At 43.6% G+C, this 20,854-nt stretch overlaps 1 protein-coding gene across 11 annotated transcripts in view; it reads left to right on the top strand.

The window, feature by feature from the left end:
* Positions 1-20,854, top strand: part of DIS3L2 (DIS3 like 3'-5' exoribonuclease 2) — a 155,833-nt gene that overhangs the window by 33,888 nt on the left and 101,091 nt on the right. For all 11 annotated transcript variants that reach the window (XR_014933268.1, XR_014933266.1, XR_014933267.1 and 8 more), the window contains one exon: positions 17,544-17,778. Coding sequence is in view for 8 of the 11 variants with exons in the window: in XM_085513147.1 (XP_085369273.1) it covers positions 17,544-17,778 (235 nt within the window). In the remaining 3 variants the exon portion in view is untranslated. The remainder of the gene's footprint in view (positions 1-17,543; positions 17,779-20,854) is intronic.

Below are 20,854 nucleotides of genomic sequence, written 5' to 3' on the forward strand. Positions count from 1 at the left end.
GTATAATGTGTTCTGAGGATCAGCGCTTGAGCAAAGGGCGTTGTCCAAAATGACAGACAACAAAATACACATAACTGTGCAGTGCTGTTAGGAAATGGAGCTCCCAACCTTATCACCCTCTGATTAAACACTGTGGTTTTACCCGCCAGGGATCCATTACTTTAGAAAGCCGTAAGTATATGTCAAATGCTCTTCATTCGGAAATTTCACATCCTGCTCCTTTTGTCTTCATAGACTTGCCTCAACACCTCTGTTGCTCAGCAGGCTGGGATTGCTCCCTCCTACCCCGCCTCAGGGATTAAATGTCATGTGTTGTACCTTTCCCTGGCTTTAACTTTGTATGAAATCATTAAGGTTGGAAAAGACCACTAAGATCACCAAGTCCAGTCACCAACTAACTCATCCCCACCATACCCACTGTGTCCCTCAGTGCCACATCTCCACAGTTCTTGAAGACCTCCAGTGATGGCGACTCTAACTCCATGGGCAGCCAGTTCCAATGTATCACTGCTCTTTTTGAGAAGAAATTTCTCCTAATATCCAACAAAAGTAGCTGTATGCATGGGGAATCTGTGTCACTTGAGTGACCAGGATGAGAACAGTCCTTTTGCTCTGCTAGGCATCTCTGTGCCTGTTTGTTAAAGAAACTCCCTTTCCTTTGTAGATGCGGTGTGAAGGAGGTACAGACAATGATTCCTAAGTCCTGTCTACTGAGAAAGTTTAAGATGTTCTTAGGTTAGATTATATCAGCCATTTTTAGGATCAAGCTGAGGCATTAAAACAGGCTGCCCAGGGAGGTGTTGGAGTCACCATCTGTGGAGGTGTTAAGGAAATGTAGAGATGTGGCACGTGGTTGGTGGGGATGGGCTGGGTTGTTGGACTTGATGATCTTTAGTGATCTTTTCCAACCTTAGTGATTCTGTGATACCAGCTGCATTCATGGCTGGATGTTTCATGTATAGTATAGGATTATGATATTAAAAAAAAAACCAAAAAAAAAACCACAAAAAAAAACCAATGAAAAACATCAGTGTGGGGTTTAAAATTGCCATATGTGTTATTTATTACTTTTATTTATTTATTTATTATTTATATTTACTTATAACACAGAATAGCTGAGTATAAAATGAGGAAGTTCAGTTCGTGTCTCTTTGATAAAAGGTAATGAATACGAACAAGAATTGTTTTGAATAACTGAGGAGTGTTTAAATCATGCCCTAATACATTATGCATGAAAGTGTAAGTACGCCTCCGTAATGGTTGCAGTTACAGTTGGGCTCAGTCAACCTTTCTGTGTTACAAGCTTAGGAAATTGAATGCAACTCTACTGTAAAACTTGGTCTGGCCAGAAAACTGACTGTAGGGGTTTGTTTAGAAGCCAATGCTGTGTGGACAAAATTTGGTGAGGCTGTTTAGTGTTTTTTTTCCAAATTAAGCACACTGAAGTGGTTTCATATCACTTTGAACCCCTGGAAGGACTTAACTAAATAATTTTCTTCTAGAATGCGGTTTTGTAACTTAGGACTTCAGGATCAAAACTTGACGCGTATTCCAAGGGTAGCAAATGAGAGGATGTGTTTAAACTTTTGCAGTTTCTTTGGAGAAGCTTATGCTCTCTGGAAGTGAATAGTTCTAGAACCCAGTCAATTATACAAGTGCATGTGACTATTACGGTGTGATCGATGGGGAAACCTCATCTTAAGCAGCTGTTGGCATGATCCACAGGAATGAGCCGCTCCCTCTGGGGGTCAAGAGTACAGTAGTACCTGTGTGGCAATTTATGACGGTGTGAGAGGAACAAGAGTGGTGTTAATTTCCAAGAAACTAATAGGTCCTTAAACTGTAGCCTACAAAGTTTCCGGCTAATATGCTTGAGTAGCTGAGACTTCCAAAACTTCTGTATTTTATCATTAGATGTAAATGAGACGTACTACTTCTGTAGCATGCTTGTTTCTCTGTGCCTCTGTTGCAATATCCATATGTTTCATATGACATGATGCAAAATATTTATACAGGTGAGAACAGTGTCTAACTACGTACAGATTTGTATATTAATTTACTTCAACCCCTATTTTCAAGCAGCCATAGCAAATTTCTGTTTTCCTTTTGGAGATCTGGTAGATTCTGAGGGCTGGTAGGTGTTTGCTGCCTGATTGGTTTATGACATTGACTGTTTTGAAGCTATTGATGTTGGAATTGTATCTTTCAGTTATAAATCCGTAACTTTCTGTAGTATCATTTTAAGTGGAATTTGATGGGAGCAGCTCCTGAAGTCATGGATAAGAGATATACGCTTAAATGTGTAAGAATTGCAACTGGTTTTCGTCTCGGTTTCGAAGTATCAGCTTTATTTTTAACTTGCCTGAAGAAAGGCTTTGAGCAACATAAGTATACAGACTGCACTGGGCAAGGAAAGCAGAATTCTTTTAAGACATCATAAAAAATCATTTATATGGTGAAGTTTGGGTAGAACATTTTAATTGCACTTGTAGGACTGCACATAAAGTGGTGAAAGAACTTCTGGGAGGTTTTAAGGCAACTTTACAAAGTGGTCAAATTAGGAAGAAAATTATGAGCTAAGAACTGAATAACTTGCAAAGTTTTATTGTGGTGGAGTCCCATTAAGTTTTTACAAGGAAGCACGTTTGATCATGCACTTGGTTTGAAGTCAAGTTTGCATTGCATGTAGTCTTTGTTCTTCAGAAGCCTTTCTTAGTTGGTTTGAAGGTGCTTCATGAAGGGAAGATGCCTTTGTTGGAGGTGGTAAGCTGTGCAGGTGCTGTGATGCAGAGCAGGGAGTTGTGGTGTGAGCCGGTAGGTCATCGATAACCTTTGTATGCTTAACAGAACAAATCCTTCCGTTTCATTGTTCCACTGCAAGCAGACACTTATCTCCGGATGTTTTTGAACTTGTATCCCTCTTAATTTGTTTTGGATTGTGGACTGCAAATGCCATAACCTCCTGATGTCATCTGCCCTTTGGCCTTCATGTAGTCTGGCTGAGGAGGTACAAGCAGGGATTTTGGTTTCCAAATGGAGAATAGGGTTTGGGATTTGAACCCCAGCAGCCCTGAAACAAACTGCAGTGTGAAGAGTTCTCTTCCTCAGATAATGCTGTGATTGACAAAAGAACTGATCAGCTTGCAGGGCAAGTAGCTGCTTCATAGGATCACAGAATCATTGAGATCGCAAAAGACTTTGAAATCATCAAGTCCAACTTTCTAAACAAGGCAGAGAATCCAAGGAGGTATTTGAAAAAACTAACAAACAGAGGAAGTGAAGGACTTCATGTTTTGCTTAAGAGAACATTAACTTGCTTTCTTGTCTCCTTAGCTTTCCTAATAACTTAGATGCTTTGGGTACTAACAGCCTCTGATGGAATATTATCTATGGATAGAATAAAAGCAGCAAGTAGGAAGTTTTCCTTGTCAGAGCCAGCAAATACGCTGGAGTTGCTGGTGAGAAAGCAAATGGAAGGAGTTTCGTAAAGCTGTGAACTGCTTGGATAGGAACTGGGAGCTTTCTCCTTCCTTTCCTGTACTATCAGCTTAAGATGAATGGTGAGTCATTGTTAGCTACACATCATATTTCATTATTGGAGGGCTGTCAGAAGATTTGATTAATAATCCACAGCATTTGGATTCATTGTGATAAAAGTAATCATAACAAAGGACTTTACTGCCTAGCTTGGCACTGAGGGGAAGATCCTCTTATCTTAGAGGTGTATTTATATAGAAGGGCAACTTTTTTTCTTTCTACATCATAAATATAAACTCACACAGTGAGTTGCAGGCGCGTGGTACTGTTTCTAGAGGCTGCTTTCCAGGCTCTCCTGCAGTGAAGCAGAGATTTAGTCCTGTCTTCTGTGGAGTTTCAAGAATATACCCCTTGAAACCTCTTAAGTTACATGATGAAAGTTAGTATGGAAACAGCTTATTTAAATGATGCATAAATAATAGAGACAAACACAAATCTACTTTCTTCCTAGTTTAATAGAATCATGGAATCATTAAGGTTGGATATCAGATCCAATGGCCAACCCATCCCCACTATGTGCACTGACCATGTCCCTCAGTGCTGCAATTCCTCAGCTCTTCAAACACCTACAGGGACAGTGACTCCCCATCTCCCTGTGCAGCCTCTGTATCACACCCTCTTTTAGAAGACTTTTTTTCCTTAAATCCAACTTAAACCTCCCCTGGTTCAACTTCAGGCCATTGCCTCTCATCCTGTCACTCGTTACCTGGGAGAAGAGGCTGACCTCTTCTTCACCACAACCTCCTTTCAGTAAAGAAGCCCTTATGGAAAGGTATGACTTTGTTTTTTTCTGTGTGCAGGTCTTTGATTTTTTTCTTTTTTAATGTCTTTTTATTAGTTGCTTACAATATATATATAATTTACACATTTATTATATTGCAGTTTCCCTGTATGGATAATCTTGGAATAATTTCTTCTTAGTAAGGAAAATAGGTAAATGCCATTCTATAGTGACTTTTACTAAGAGGGGAAAATAGACCTAGTGAAGGTTGCATTGAGTTCAGCAGATCTGGATGAAGTAGCTTCAGATTGACCAGGCTTGCTTAACTGGTGAGGCAGCAGACAGTGTCATTGCCTCTCTCAGTCTGTGGAAGGAAAAAGGCTCCTTCCTTTCTAGTAGAGGACACTGGCATGCTGCAGTTTTTGGAAAGGAATGCTCGCAGGTAGCACAGCCCTGATGCGCTGTTTGGGCTGGCTACCTTGCTGAGGTTGGATTTGATATCCTTGTTCCGTGATTTCCAGTGTTGAAGTGAGAGCTCTTGTTGGATGACTAACACATTTCAACACCGGTAAGCGCTTTTGAAGACCGAGTGCTCTTAATATATTAAATATTTTATTAATGACATAAGCAGGTGTCAAGGCTGGTTCACAGTCACATGTTATTGAGCTGTGCTTCTGAATTTGGTCATTCTCAGATTTGTTTTGCAGGAGTGTGGAGTGGGGTTAACACTCGACACTGCAGAGGCTGTGGCTTTTTGCCCACATGGCCTGTTAGCAACTTGGCTTTGTACCTTTTAACACAACCGAGCACTTAATTCTTCTTGCATTTCTGCTTTCCATTGCATTTCATTACAGTGTTCACTGTGCATTTTGAAAAGTAGTGGAAGTGTGTTCAGGATATTAAGAGGACAGTGTTGCACAGTGGGCACTGATTCATTGTATTTGAGGTAAATCTCTTCCAGTGACTATAGCTAGGCAGCTTGTCACCACTTCTACATAGCATGTGAGGTTTGGGTTGTGACAGTATGCAGCCATGCATTTCTTACTGGAAAGCAAAGTTTATTAGGAGGGGAAGGTTCCCGGCCAGTTGTAGGGCAGAGGTTTGGGCTGTCAGCAGGGAGGTGCTGGCTTCTGTGTGGCTGTCTGAGCTGCATCTTGTCATGGTGGGCTTCTTCATCGTGCTGAACCAAAAGATAAAACAGGCAAAACTGAACACAGATCAGTGGATTAATCATTTCTGGGAACGGCTGTGGTATTAGAATTTGGAAATGTAATTCAGAGCTTTGCCAAGTTAGCTGGTGATGGCCACTGGGAGAAGAGTTAGCCCAGGAGGAATGAGTTATAAAGTAATTCAGGGCTTTCTTAAAAATAATAATAAAAATATCTTGCACTTTAGTAACCGAGGTAATGGCTTTGTACTGCCATCGTCACTGCTTAAATCTTCAGTGTTGTTTTTTGTTTGCACCTGTTCTTACTGATCTCATAACTGGCCATTGTTACAGAATGAAAGTGGAATTTGGTGGAGAGACCAACTTTTCCTTTTGGATGGGATGCGAACTACCTATCACAGCAATGTTTCTGTGCTTGTGATCATGGGCACTGTCAGTATTTCCATTATAAATTTCTGGATTTTTTTTTTAAAAGGAGCTTAATACTCAGTTGTAAAAATTTGTTCTTGGCAGAAAAAGTGTATACAAGATCTCAGCTTAAATAAGGCTTTTTAATGAAGAGAGAGGAAGAGAGCCAAGGCTCCTCTGTAAGTTGAAGTTACAAAAGAGAAACGCATTGAAATACCTTGTTAGAGACAGAAGCGTAGAACAGAAACCCTCCAGCGTTAGCTCTTTTCCCCATGTTCAATCTCCATTTAAATTATAACTTTTGATTCATTCTGTAGAATGGTTTTGGTGGAACAGCATCCATTGCCAGGCAGGGAAAACACAGCAGAAGTTGTCCGGCATTAAAGAGCTGCGAGCTCTGTGGTGACTTGAGTGTTTGCTGCAGGGTTTGGTGTTTGCAAAGGTGGGATGGGGTGTACCGTGCTCATGGTGGGGAGAAACCTTGTTCTGAAGGAGAGGAGCAAGAGTTTGCTGTTCCTATTGGCTGACTTTTCCAGTGCTGCAGGAGATGCTCTGAGTCTAAGCTTAATCAGTGTATATTTTTGCTGGATTAAGTAAACCTGAACACTGACGTCATGAATATAAGTTGAGGAGCCTGGCGGAGGAGGCTGATGCATTTTACCCTTCTAGTAAACAGTGTTTCAGAACTTAATGAGGGATACCATATTGCTAGAGGTTTATGCAAGCAGACAGAGCTATAGACGTCTAGCTTGAAGTGCTTGCTTTGTGTTAAGATTCGTCCCCAAGTAATTTGAGCAGATCTGTGTGACGCAAATGCCAGCAGTCATTTCCCTGTCACCATTTCAGGAGGAAACCTGGTCCTAGTGATTGTTTTCACCAGGCAGAGAGAAAACACTGCTGCAAAATGCGTCCTCAGCAAAATGCTGAGCATCTCCCATTTGGTTCAAGAGGCACGTTGGGCTCCCATGTGCAAATGCAAGCTCAAATGATTTCACTTTAACCCCGTAAGATGGGCTCTTTTCCAAGTCAGTCTGTGCATAACTGTATTGTTCTCATCTATTCCCTCCTGTTAATGTTTTATCTGTAATAAAAACTTCCTAAAAGTTCTGTGCAGCAGTGTTGTATGGCGCTGAGTACGGCGTGTCCCTGATTCAGACTGGGGCAAAAGTGCACAAGTGGAAAACAAATGCAGTCATCGAGGTATGAATTCATTTCAGAAGAGCGTGGGTAACCAAATCGTTCATAATTCTTATTAATATGTGTTTGAAGCTTCTGAACTTGCTACCTTCAGCTGTAAGTAATACAGCCCTACCTCCATGCGAGCTCCTATGGTGGAAGGCTGATCTGTGTAGCTGTGAGTGCTCAGTACACCCTCACTGTAAAGAAGTTCTTGCTCACATTTGTGTGGAACTTCCTATGCTCCAGTTTCTGCCCATTTCCCCTTGTCCTGTCTCTACATAGTGCTGAAAAGAGTCTGGCCTCGCTACTTTGCCCCCACACTTCAGATATTTGTAGACCTGGATCAGGTCCCCTCTCAGTCTTCTTTTCTAAAGGCTAAACAGACCCAGTTCACTTCTCCTTTATTCATAAGGGAGATGCTCCAGGCCCTTCACCATCTTTGTGGCCCTCTGCTGGACTCTTTCCAAGAGATACCTGTCTTTTTTGTACTGGGAAGCCAGTACTGCTTTTGGCTTCTCTTCAGAAGTGACTTTGGGCCCAGAAAGCTCTCAGCATGAGAGGCAGCTGGGGTTCCCCTCCAGCACCTGTCAGGAAATCCGTTACCTTTACACCAAATGATGGGGATCTACAAAGGAAGCGCTGCTCTATGTGTGTGGTTTTACTTTAATAGCATCGCTCTGCCTTCTGAGGTGGCTGTTGTTCTTGGCTGGATCTGTGTTTTGATGTGATTGGAATCTGCTTTAGAAATCAGTGGAGGTGCCAGTTTCCTCAATGTGACAGAGGGTGGAGGAGTAGCATGTCGTTCTGCCAAGCTCACCTGATGGTCCAGAGGCAGGGCGGCAGGATGCAGGCAGTGTGCAGCTGTGCTTTGCTGCCTCGTCCTCCAAGTGCACCGATGACAATGTATGTGCAGGAATGTTTCTGCAGAAAATGAAGTGAAATAAGGACGGGGCAGCCAAGCTGTTGACTGAATGCAGCCATGAAGATGAATGACAGAAGGGGCTGAGAAGCAAGGAACTATGTGAAGCACTCCCGGAGTGGGAACCTCGGTGGCACTTCAGCAATGACTTGTTTAGGTTCCTGATGCTCTTCTTTCACTGCATGAATAAATAAGCAGACCTGGGCTGATGGAACACATCAAAGGAGGCTCCCACTGGGCCATATATACTCTGAAAAGTTCCATAAATTGTTCTGTTATTTGACAGTTTCCATTTATGGGTTTTCATAATAAGAGACTTATTGGCAAACAGTAATGAGAGTTAAGCGTGGAAATATCTATTGCTTTTCTTGGCACCGACGAACTTCCTGAACAGTGTGTGCTTTGTCCCAGGTGTACCATTCTGGGCTTTGAAAGTGTGTCCGAACATGTGCGGGGCTGAGACCCCTGGGAACTGGCACTCAGAGCCCAATCAGAAAGACTGAATGAGAAAACGAGGGGCTTAAGGAGCAAGCTCCGACGTGTTAACTCCCTGCTGAGTTGTTTGTTTCCTGCCTCGATAACTTCAAGTGCCGATAGCCAGCGAGAGATTTTCATAGACACGTAAGGAATCATTTTTACACAATTCTGAGCAAAGCTTCCAATCTGTATGGCCTTAGGAGATACAGAGATGCAAATATCTTGGATAGCCCTCGTGGCACGTTTCGATCAGTTAGCACTGTCAGCCCGCTTTCCTCATATGGGCACGTATGGGTGCAGGCCTGTTCTGCTTGTGAAACGCTGACTGTGTCTTCAAAGATTGTTATTGTTTCCAGGAACTCTGCTTTTCATACATACTTGTATTGTAAGAAAGAAAGAAGAAAAGGCAGTTAATGGGTTTGTGTGAGCCAGTGGTGTGGATTTGCTTGGCATCAAGGCTTTCAAATGATACACTCGGCGCAAGTAGATTCTTTTCTGATTACATGCAAGCGCTGTGTAATAATCACATCATTTTAGAGATATTGATTCATGGTATTGTTTCGAAGTTGCAGACAATCCAGAAGCCTGTCTGCTCCTCTGCACCAGCTTCGTGCTGAAGGACTTTCTGCTCTGGTTTGCAGAACATGCTGAGAATCGTATCTTTTGAAGATGTAACCTTACGTTGCTCTCTTCCTCTAATCCACCTCTCTTGAATGATTTATTCTAGGGGCTGTGCATCATAGGCTTTGTCCTGGCACCCACTCCTGTGGTGTTGCAGCGCCTGTCCGCATTACCAGAAAAAGATGGCTGGGAGACAGCTTCTAAAAACTAAGTTAAACCAAAAAGAAAAGAACACACACGCAAAGAAAAGAAAACCAGTTCCAGTTAGCAGAGAGGGTTTTTGCTGCCAGTGTGGATGGGGCATAATTTGATTTAAATGACTTTTGAAAAACAGTTCTCAAAATTGTTCCATGCATTTTCTTCCTGGCTACTGTTGAAAATATGGAGCCGAATATTTTCTGTGATGTTTCAAACCAATATGTTCTGGCAACCTCAGATCTGGGCCCTGTGCATTACGCTCTCGTTTCCAGTTTGCTGTGGCCTGGAGTGCACCGCACAGCTCATGAGATGCACCAAAGTGGGAGGTCTTGCGAGGAGCAGGCAATGCAGAGCCCCAAGGTACAGGGAACATTGCGCTGGGGTCCAGCAGGGCGGCTGCCAGCCCGGAGGGCCTCTTTTATGAAAAGGGTTTGCTTGTAGATGGAGGAACTGTGTGTGCCTGATGGGATTTTTGAGCCTGACTGTGAGGTGAGAGTGTAGGAAAAGGTCAGTTCCTGCGTGTTAAGGGTTGGATGCTGAAACCGCATCTTGCGTACCTCCCTGGGGTCAGAGTTTCTCACCAGGGAGATTTGAGAGGATGGGATAATAACGCTAAATATTCATCAGTGCTTTAAATGTGACAGTGTACAGCTGCCCAGGAGAGCCGTGTGTGGGCTGCGAGGTGTTTGCTGCATCACTTCTGCTCTGGGGACTCCTGGAGAACGTGTGTGGGATGGTCAGAGCCATAGCTGTGGGCATTCTGAAAATAGAGGCTTCGTTTTCAGCCTCGCATCAGATCCTGGGGGTGGTAGCTGGAGTGGCAAGTGTGGAATGACTTTGTTGATCTGGCTATAATAATACACAGCTCTTTGTGGTGCTTTGGGAGCCCAGAACAGGTTGGCTTGTTCACCAAGGAGATTGCAGTGTTCCATGAGCAGACCCTGGGATGCCCTGCTACCCCATGTCTCCTTGATGCTCATAAGCCTTCACGTATTGAAATATCATACAGCTGCTGTGAGGTGTCCTCATGCCCAGGGCTGGAGGATATGAGAATCAGGAGCATACTGATGGAGCTATCTGATTACTGAGTTACAGGAGAACCAGTTTGAGGAGAATTCAAAGCAACGGGGTGCTGATCACAGAGCTGTATATCCTGCTGCCAGACCTGGGAGAGATGGGGAGCCAACAGGCAGGGCTGGAGGCAGGAGGGACTTCAGGAGAGATGGGGGCAGAGGAGAGAGCAGCTCCTGCCTGGTGATAATGAGGTGTTGCTGGACGTGTTTGGAAGCAGACTGGAGGTGTGGGACAAGGGCCAGGCAATGTGAGCGTGGAGCTCTTTGGGAAATGATAGGTCAGAGACCAGATAGGGAATGGAGGTGTGTGGGGAGGAGGCAGTTCTTGTTTTGACTGTAGAATTCAGAAAGGTCAGACTTGAAAATATTCCCTTTTGATGCTTTTCCATTTGTCGCTCTGGTTGTTTGTACAGGGGGTAGGAGAAGGACTTGGGGGGGACGTGCTGTAACCTGTGATGTTTAAGTACAGACTGAAGAAGAGAGAAGATGAAAGAACAGCTCAGGAGTGATGGAAATGAGGTAAAGTAGTGAGAAAAGGTGACTGCTTGGCAATTACTTTTTGTTTCTCTACAGTTAGTTCTGTTACTTGGACCATCATTCCCTCCCTGTGGTCAGAATCATTGCCTATTTCAGGCAGGACTGATAACTACTTGGGGTGCTGGAGGCAGCATGGAGATTCCCCGTGGCATTCAGCTCACTGCAGGCTGCTCTGAGAGGAGAGGATGCAGGATGCTGGTGAGGGCAGGGCAGGGCAGGAGGTGGCTTTGAGGATTCACTAGGTTTGATAAATGTATCGCAGATTTGCCTCCTTATTTTGTTTTGAAAACACGTGCATTAGATTTCATTTGTTTCTCTCCCACCTCTCACCTCCTGCAGTGAAGAGCTCTGAAAGCACTCAGCAATTAATCGTGCTGTCTCCCCTGCGCAGCTGGGGCTGGCTGCCTCCATGGATCCTTTGCCTCCTCGTGGAGTTTATTCCTTGGAATCTGCAGGATGGCTTTCTTGCAACTGTGTGACACCTGGGAACAGCAGAGCCCACTGGGGAGCAAGCAGCCTTTGCTAGTCAGAAGGAGAGATTTTGGTTTGGATGTTTGTACCATTATTGCGTCCAGTGTGATGTGTCTGGAATGTAAACTATAACGTGCTGTATAATATAAAATAGCGATCCTGCTGGCTGTTAGCAAGTGTTTCCAGTGACTTAGAATTGAAGATTGCTTAAAAAAAGCAAACACAACGCACACAAACAAGACACAAAAGAGCAACCTTAACACTAACACTGTAGTTATTTTAAAAGCAGCACCATAACAGCTCCCACAGAGACTGCTCATCTGTACCACGTTGTCATCTTTGCCAGAGCGTTTGGTGTACGTGAGATTGCAAAGAGAAGGATAAGTGCCTGGGACAGGTGGTTTTTCTCTTATTGGAAGTACCATCCTTTCTTTAGCCAAGAAGGAGCTCAAGCAGGCCAGCCTGTGTTTGGTTGCTCTTTTCAGAGAAGCAAAGCTCTTCCTTGTTAATATTTATGGTAGCTTGGCTCTAGCATGTATGTATGAGCTGTGACAGCATCCTCATGCTAGCCAGGCTCGCTCCTACTCCCTCGTGAGTGAACATGAGGGAACCAGGTTTAAGTGAAGCCTGTTTAATATGGCAAAAGCTGGGAGACTAATAGATGCAGGTGTTCACTGTATTGGTATGAAATGTGTTGTTTGTGTTAGTGTTGTGGTGGCAACGCTCTTTTTAAGGCTGAGATGGTAATTTGGTTTAAAGTCCCTGTTTTCATCTGTCTTCCTTCCTTTTGAAATAACCCCTTTTAACCTGTTTCTCTTTTTCAAACTTATTGCTTAACCGAGCTCAGCACCAGAGATGACCAATGGCTCTGCCCTAAACTTTGCCTCTCTATCATAACTTGTCCACAGCTAAAGCAGAACTTGTGTTTGAGCAATGTGTTTTTTGGAAGGAAGGAATCTTACCTTGATTTGCAAGTCTCAGGAGGTAGGCTTGGGCTGAAGACCTTATTTCTTTGGAGCTGTTCTTGTTTTTTGTGCTCCCTGTCCTTCGCTTCCATGTGCTGATGAACAGACTGCACCTTTCTGCAGCAGCTGGAGGAGCCCCTTTGCACCTCACTGAAGGCAGTTACCACGAGTGACCCGTCACTTCAGTCTTGCACATTCTGGGTTTGATGAGGTGCTTTGTCAGGTTTTTACTGACTTCAGGCGAAGGGCTGCTGTACTCTGTCATCTCTGACTGTATCGGTATGAGACTGTGCACTGCACAAGCCTGCTGTCTCCCATTGGTGAGACGTTACAAAGCTGAGATTGCTTTTACAGTTAGTAGCAGAAGGGATCCCAGTGCTGACATTCGTGTTAGAAATCTTCCACATGCTTTCCAGTCGGCAGCTTCCAAGGCAGACCCATTCACAGGCATGTGCTGCGTATTCTCAGATATTTGAGTTTACTTTTGGCTATTCTCGAGCGTTCTCAATTCAGATCAGCCTTGTTCAGCAATTGGACTTGACTGCTCCGCAAGTCTTTGTCATCCGCAAGTTTTATTACCAGTGACTTAATACGTAGTTTCAGATTATTGTGAATGCTTGGCCAACTGCAGACCTCCATGGAATCCCACCAAAAACCTGATTCTCGATGGATTGTTTTGTATTCTTGTGGGTTTCCTACCGCATGTTCGCAGCAGCATCTCCTTTGGGGACTTTGGTGAGTTCTGGAGGAGCAGAAGGCTCCTCCCAGGGTGTCTGGCTGACTGAGTTTGACTAATACGATAAGTATCATGAGCGTACTCCTTCATTGTCAAATCTAAACACATTTAAACACTTTAAAATAATATAAAAATGAGTCATGTTCTATTTGTTGTTTCTTTCTAAGTGAAAGCAAATGCTGTCCTTAAAACTTTTAATCAGTTCTGCTGTGGGAAAGGACGGCAGTTTTGAAAACTGAGCTCAATGAGTGAGATGTTTAAAGAACATTTAAAGGTGTTCTCTGCTCAAAGTAACACTGATGTCTCAGCGTGGTGGAGAAGTCTGACCTGAAGTGTCTCAGGGAAGATTGCGTCCTACTGGAAAGGCCTGAACTGTAATATCTTAGTCTGTCTTCCAGATGCAAACATTCTGAGATGAATTTCACTTTTTTTGAACCCCTGTTCAAAGTGCTCATAGTGAGGATACTCTGCCCAGGGGGATGTGGTGGAGTCATTAGCCCTGGAAGTGTTCAAGAACCATGGGGATGTGGCACTGATGGACATGGTCAGTGGGCACGGTGGGGATGGGTTGGGGTTGGACTCGGCAATCTTGGTCTTTTCCAACCTCTATGATCCTGTGATTCTACTTCGTTACCTGCAAGGTTCTGGCAGCGGAGGAGGACTCTGCATGAGCTTCTGTTGGAAACAGTGACACTGTGTGCAGGTTTTAGCCATGCAAGGTGCATACCCCCAGCAATGCCTAGTCCAGCAATCATCCATATCTATGTCTCCTGGATGATGTGGTTCCATGTGTGGCTTGCAAAGATCAGAGATGGGGGAGAAAGAAAACCAGGCCTATTAGGATCAAGGTAAAGTACTCTGGGGAGTTGGTACATATATTGGTAAAAGCACTGTGGGTTCATAGCTCAAAGGAGATTGCAGGTCACTGCTCTAGCTCAGTAGTTGGAGATAGAAGACACCTGTGAGTGGTTAACTCTTGCTATTGAGGAAGCAGCAATAGAAAAACAGGCTTGTGCTTTCTCCTATGGATAGGAGGCTTAAGTTGAAAGTCTGTGAGAAGTCTGGAGCTAACAGGGCAGATAGAAGATTGCTGCTGGCAGGCAAAGCCATTCTCTGTGGCTCGGAAGGCAGCCCTCAATGCTTTCAAATGTACGGCTTCCTGGTTCAGTTTTCTGCTGGAACAAATTCCTCCCAAGTAAGGACAATCATTCATTTGATGGCTTCTTCAAGACTGGCCTGGATACAGCGAGGTAATGGCTCTGCTGTCCAAATTATGCATATTCATGCCAGGATGCACTTGCCCACTAGCTGTTTTTTATTACATTTATGGTTGAGATGGGATTTTCATTCAAAGATCTTGTGTTCAGTCATCTGTGACTTTACAAACCAATCACTATGGGGCAGAAACTTGATGCTTATTCAGCAAAGGGTGTTTGTTTAAAGTGGAAGAAAACTTATTCAGCCACTATCTTAAGGATCAAACATTGAAATAAGCAATTGAATTTCAAGAAAGTGCTTCTTAAAAGGTATTTTTTTGATTAAGGAGCATATGAAAATAATACAACAGTGAGGTTGATGTTTAACTTCCCAGGTCAGAAAGTTAAGGTCCTCTCGTGGGCTTTAACCATGCATCCTGGGATGTCTGCGTGATAGTAGGGTCATACACTAGAAGGGAATCCTCTCTTTGTGGGTCTGTGCAAAGTACTGATGGCTGTGCTGCACGTAAGGCTGTGTGACAGATATACACAACTGGGCATTTGACTTGTTCGACATTTCTGATAAAGTTCTAGTATATTCTGTCTGGATGCATTACTTCATGTATGAGCTCCAATAGCAGCAGAGTAAGAAACAGGAGAGCAGAATAACGTAAGTATCTATCTTCCAAGATGCTGCATGCAAGAAGAGGTCGGTCTGTGCTGGTCAGATATGCTGCTGCTGTGTTTTAGACACTGAGTGATGAGCTCATCTTGGCCAGCACCTCTTTGATCTTAACTGGAATAATTGTATCCATTGAGCTCCAGATTTTGTGAAGTGTAATGCAGCTTTCCAGCCGCGTGATGTACAGCTTCCCCACATTTTTGATGTGATGCAAGAATGCGAAATTCCCTGCTCTGTTATGTCAGCCTAAGTGATCTGTCTTGGCCTCACAAAAATAACCAATCCTATCACCCATGCTTGACAGCATCTAAACGTTTTGCTGTTCTGCTCCGCGTGGAGGTTGTGATTTTGCAAACTCTGGAAAACTTTACTCAAAAATCCATTTGCAAATCTATAAGGAAATGCGTGACTGGGGGCTTAGGTAGTCACAGCTGGAGCATCACACGAGTGTGTATCCTAGCTTGGGGGAAGCATGCTAATTTTAGTGTATGGCATTTAAAAAGAAACGAGTATCTGCTGCTTTCTTTAATACAACATAAACTTTCCAAGCATAAGCTTGTCAGTGCTGCATCTTGAGAGGAGCACTTCCTAGCATTCAGATCTATTTGATGTTGTTAACTGCATTAGATATAGAAAGATTTGTGATTTAGCACCCAAAACACACCCTGCACTCCCAGAGAAGAAAAAAAGCAAACCCAGGCAAAGCCTGAAGGGGTTGAAGAAAATGAACTCCTGCTGCAGTTGCACACTTGCACACATCTGGTGCAACTGAAACTTTAGAGCTGAGTACATCCACATCTGACCATAGCAGGGTCCAAACATTACTGTTGACACTGGTTTTCTTTTTGGAGAGGCACACTGGCAGCGTCACTCGCGTGTGGAGCCTTGTCAGCTCTCTCTAATCTAATAGACTGTTCTTACCCAGACCATTGTGTGTCAGTATTTTGTGTACCAAATGCAGCCAGCTTTAATAATAGGCAATTTTCCCACCTTCTGCCAAACCTTTCCCTCCTCCCCCCTCTTTTTTTTTCACAATTGAATGTTTGATTCAGAGTCTGCCATGGCAACAAATTATATACATATTAAAGGGGAAAAAAAAAAAAGAAAATAAAGATGGAAAGCAGAGTCACAAAAGGTAACAAGAGTTCAGGGTAATGTCATCTTAGTTGGTTTTTTCTTTTAAGACTTGAATTCAACCCCATTTTAAAATTGATTTTCTGTTACATATTGTGGAAAGATTACAAAGAAACGGGTATTGCTTGGAAGCACGGATGTAGCTTTATATATTTAAAGTTCTGGAAGTCTTGCTTGCATAGGTCTGATTTGATCTATTTGCTTTTTAGTTGCTGAGTTAAAAAAAACGTGGAGCTTTCTGGATTGTACTTTTCCTCATTTGGAATGGTTGTCTCCAGCTAGGACCTCTTGAGGCTGCTTGTGCTTTATTGCTGATGACTGCACAGCATTGAAAATATGTTACAGGAAAACTTTTCCTGTATTTTTAGAGGCCCCTTTGCTTGCATTTCTGTTGGGTACTGGGGATGGGAGAGAAGAACCTCCAGCGTGCATCCATCCTGCTTGCCAATCACCAGCAGCAGTGGTGCCAGGAGGGCTTTGGGATGGCTTTTGGTGCCTGCAGCATCCAGTGGGTTTATCCCTTTTCCCATCCTGATCTGAATTTTGCACTGACACACTGCAGCTTGAGGGAAACTTAAACACGGCTTTGAATTTGGGCTCCAGGACCGCTTGGGTTGGTTACATGGTTGGGTTGGCTGCAGCTTGCCGCTGGTTGTGCAGAGGATGCTAGGAAAAGCAAACCTGTCCAAGGTGTGAACTGATTTGATCAGCGTGAACGAGACAGAGCAGTTCCTGCAGTGCACCAAGAGGGATGCCATCCAGGCTGGTTGTCTGCTTTACCTGGACATGGTTTCTGCATACATGCTATGGTTTCTCCTCCCCATGTACCACTGCTACAAAAAGTGGGGACAAATCTCTAGTGGTGACCAAAGTTACTTGTCTGAACTACCATCTAGGTAGTTACTGGTTGAATGCCCTGAATTTGTATCCCTTGGTAATTTATTTAGGAGATCTGTGTAGGTAGCAGCAGTAAAGGAGCGCCTTTAACAAAAAGCCAGCAGCCTACAATAAATGCAGATGTTGGTTGCTTACTGAGCTGCTGCAATCCAGTTCCTCCTCAGGTCGCAGGGCACAGTGTTCTCCTCTCTGTTCTTTTTCAGTCTGTTCCAAATCATGAGCTGGGAGCTCCCTGGCTGGGCGCTGTGTCTGTGGACAATGGCTGAGCAGCTCCTGCAGCTGTACCGCATCCTCCTCCATTGCTGTGCTCACTCCCAACTTCTGGGAGCTGATTAGAGGCTTGGCAGGAGCTGGATGGTTACGCTCTAAATACGTTTTGGATACATTATTGTCACAGTTGAGGTACTGCAAAAGCCATGCTGTTCCCATCTTTATCCTAGCGAGGTACTTCTTTTGATTGTGCAATATCTGTGGCTAATTACATGGCAATTGCAGTGTGCCACCAGCCACCCACAATTCATTGTCAGATCCTCGGGGATGCACATGAAAACAGAAAGATAATGTTTTCTTTCTTCAGTCCAGTGATTTAGCTCGCCTCTTGTTTTTAATCCCCTGCTCCTCCAGGTAATAAAGCCAGATGGTAGTGACAAAGAAACAGAAGCCACACATGAATCAGATGTCCCCGAGGATATGCTGGGGACTTGCGTTCCTCAAGAGGCAGCAAAAGGCAACGCTGTGAGTCCGGATGTCATTATTGAAGCTCAGTTTGATGATAATGATGCAGAGCATGGACAAGACCACTTGCAGGACACGTTGGCTCATGACATCAAGAAACTTTCCCTGGATACCGCTGAAAAGGGTGAGTAGATCAGAGTGCTGATTTAAACCTTTATTTGAGCAAACTGTTGAAGTATTGCTTTGTTGCCTTGCTTTGCTGCGAGATATAAAGTACAGGCATAAAATCTTAATGCCTTATCGCTTCTATCCCTTTCTGCTAAGCCGCCTTCATAGTTCTGAATGGATATTAGGGACTGGGTTTTATGTAGTTGTGATTGATGTAAAGTAAATCTGTGAAACAGAAGTCACACCTTTAGATTTGCAGTTCTCAGGGCTGTCTGGGGACTGCTGGTTGCTGTTTTATTCAAGATGCTGCTGTAGCAGTTTTCATCGCAGTTTGGCTGGCCAATCTATGTATGTCAGTCTGGGGATAAGAATATATTTCCTTAGGGGCAGCGAGGTTTGTTGCTGTTTTCAAACAGTTGAGTTATGAGCAACTTAAAGATTTGGTCCATTTAAAAAGAAAATTGCACTAAAACCTAAAGCCAATTATGTGATCTGTTTTGAAGGCAAACCTATTTTATTCTGAATCTGAATTCCATCCAAACCATCAAGTGTTGCTTAGGGCAAAATAAAATAGGCTCCCCTGTCCCAGACTATTCCATGCTGTTCTTTGCATGCTTTTTCTGATACTAAATCTCTGAAGATTTCCTCTTCTGAAGAGCTGTGTGTCAAAAGGATTCTGTCAATTGGCGCAGCAACTGAGGTTATAAGTAGTTGTTGGTCTCTGACAGATCTTGGTGGTTGTTGTAAAGCTATTCTATTTAATACCTTGCGTTTGCCTCAGATATTTTCTTGCATTTGGAGATGTGCAGACCTCTGCTTATGCTGTGTTGGTTGGTTTCCATTTCTCACACCCATCTGTTAATAGAAGCGGAAATAGCATTTATGTGGAAGTGTTGTAGCTTTTACGACAAAACGCTGGTTTCAGCTTGTGACTGGAGTTGCCACCCCACCAGTTCATGATGCTATTTCCTTCTGGTGCTTCCTCTGGCTTTCAGTTACTGCCAAAGTATGTGAACCAACTTTCGTCTTGTTCCGTTGCTTTCCAGTATAAGTTTTGTGTTGGGATTTACTTGTGTTGTGCTCAGCTGTTTTGTGTAGCTAGCAATTAATGCCCTCTTTTTGAAATCTTGGACCCCATGTTAGAGCTTTGTACTTTCAAGCTGCCTCTTTGACTTGGCAGTTCTCAATTTCCTGATGTAATCCTGAGTCACGTTTCTGTTGCGTCTCTGGTTTTGCTTTTAATAGCAATGGCAATTTAAAAGTCAGAAACAGTCTAGCTTGGGACCAGTATCTAAAATAAGCATAGACCTGTGCCAGTATTTCATTTCACCTGTATAAGTAGGCTTTGATATAAAAGCACAATGGAAATTACTTTCCTTGGTGTATCGTAGCTCTCAAGGTGCCCTGGAGTGACTGCTGTTGGAGGCTCTCAGGTTGTCTCTTAAAAATCTGAGGGAGTTTTGCCATTCAGTTCTATCATTGAATAATATTTGTAGGACAAATGTTAGATCATAGCGCTGTCTACATGGTGGAAACCCAACCTGTTTCTCCACTGTGGTTTTCTTCTTTTTTCGTGGCCTTTCCTTGTTCTTCTTCAGGTCCTGTGGCTGGTGTGATTGTGCTGGTTAGATTTCTGCTGGGTTTATTTTGCTATCAACTCTCTTAATAGGTGTTTCAGCTTCTTTGGCTATGCAACACATATGTTTTTTTCTCCACGTTCTTCCTCTGCTATTTAATGCCCTCCTTTTTTCACACATATAAAGTTTATGATGCTGCTTTTTCTGAAGGTGTTTTTGAGCAGCTAATGATGACTTTGGCTTGTTTCCTGTCCTCCGTGCAATTCCTCATATCATCACATATCCACATTTTAAGTCTTGCCTGGAAAACAGCTATAGTTATTCTAGCATCGGTGATAATTGTCCTGAAAAAAGAAGAGGCTCTGCCAAATTCTGCCCTCAGGACAGTCAGGTGTGGCTCAAAATGTTTTTTTAAAAGGACCAAACGTGCACTTTTTCGAGGCAAAATTTAGAATTTAGATGTTTGCTGCACTTGCTGGGGCCTTCCAGTGGAACAGGGCACCTGTGCTGGAAGGCAGGGTGGGCCTACAGCAAATGGAAGTGTCCATAGTGCAATAAAAAGCAAGCTGTGCTCACTATGGGTTGGGGGGTAAAAAGATCTGGGGGAAAACAACAAAGCCAAAGTTGCTCTAGACATTACTGGTATGCCAGAAGCTGTCCTGATCAAACTAGTTTGCTCAGCCCTGCTGAGCAGTTGGGTTAAAGATTATCTTTAGAAAGGTCTCTGGTTTGGGAAGTGATGAGCCCTTTTCCTCTCCAGCCAGCTGTTCCATACAAAGAGCAATACGATCTTGTTCCAAAGTTAGATCTTCTTAATGTTAAGTGCTGGTCACTGGATGTGGGTCTATTTTAGCAAAGCTGGAAATCCTTTTCTCCATTCCTCCCGTGCTTTCAGCTGTATTTCCAGGGCACAAATATCTCTACACGCTGAAGAGACTTTCTGTTCTTTCCTTGTGAGGACTCTACAAATTAGCACTGTTAGTGCCCAATCTCAAGGAAGCCTCTCAGCTCATTCACTGGTGGCTTCGGGTCCTCCTGGATTTCCTATGCCCTCTTGAAACACAGGCAGAGACCAAGGTGCAGTGTCCTGCCACTTCTCTGAGCAGTACTGCGTGCAGAGAAAAGATTAATTCTCTGTGGTGCTTGGTAAATCTTCAGAGTTTTACCCTGAGTTCTCAGGGTTACTCTGTGTCACTGCTATGCAAGGAAGTCATCCACCAGTGGGTACGACCTCTGCCAGATCTGTAATTCTTTTCCTTAATCGTCACTTGCATTCACTACTGGAACGGAGGTGGTGTAACTTGTATCGTTATTACTGAGCTGGAATATGTTACTTCTGTGACTTATCGCTGCTGTAAAAGGATTTTCCTTACACTACATGTCAATATGTAATAAAAAATAGATTTTCTTTCTGAATCCTCCCAGCCTAGGGAAAGGGCAAGATGTTCTGTACACAGTGCTTTACAATGGTGTATCCCTACACAGGCTGCTGTGTCACCTGAGTTTATACAAATG

Source organism: Coturnix japonica, chromosome 12 (assembly GCF_054131305.1).
Source record: "Coturnix japonica strain WE chromosome 12, WE-NBRP24, whole genome shotgun sequence".
NCBI lineage: Eukaryota > Metazoa > Chordata > Aves > Galliformes > Phasianidae > Coturnix > Coturnix japonica.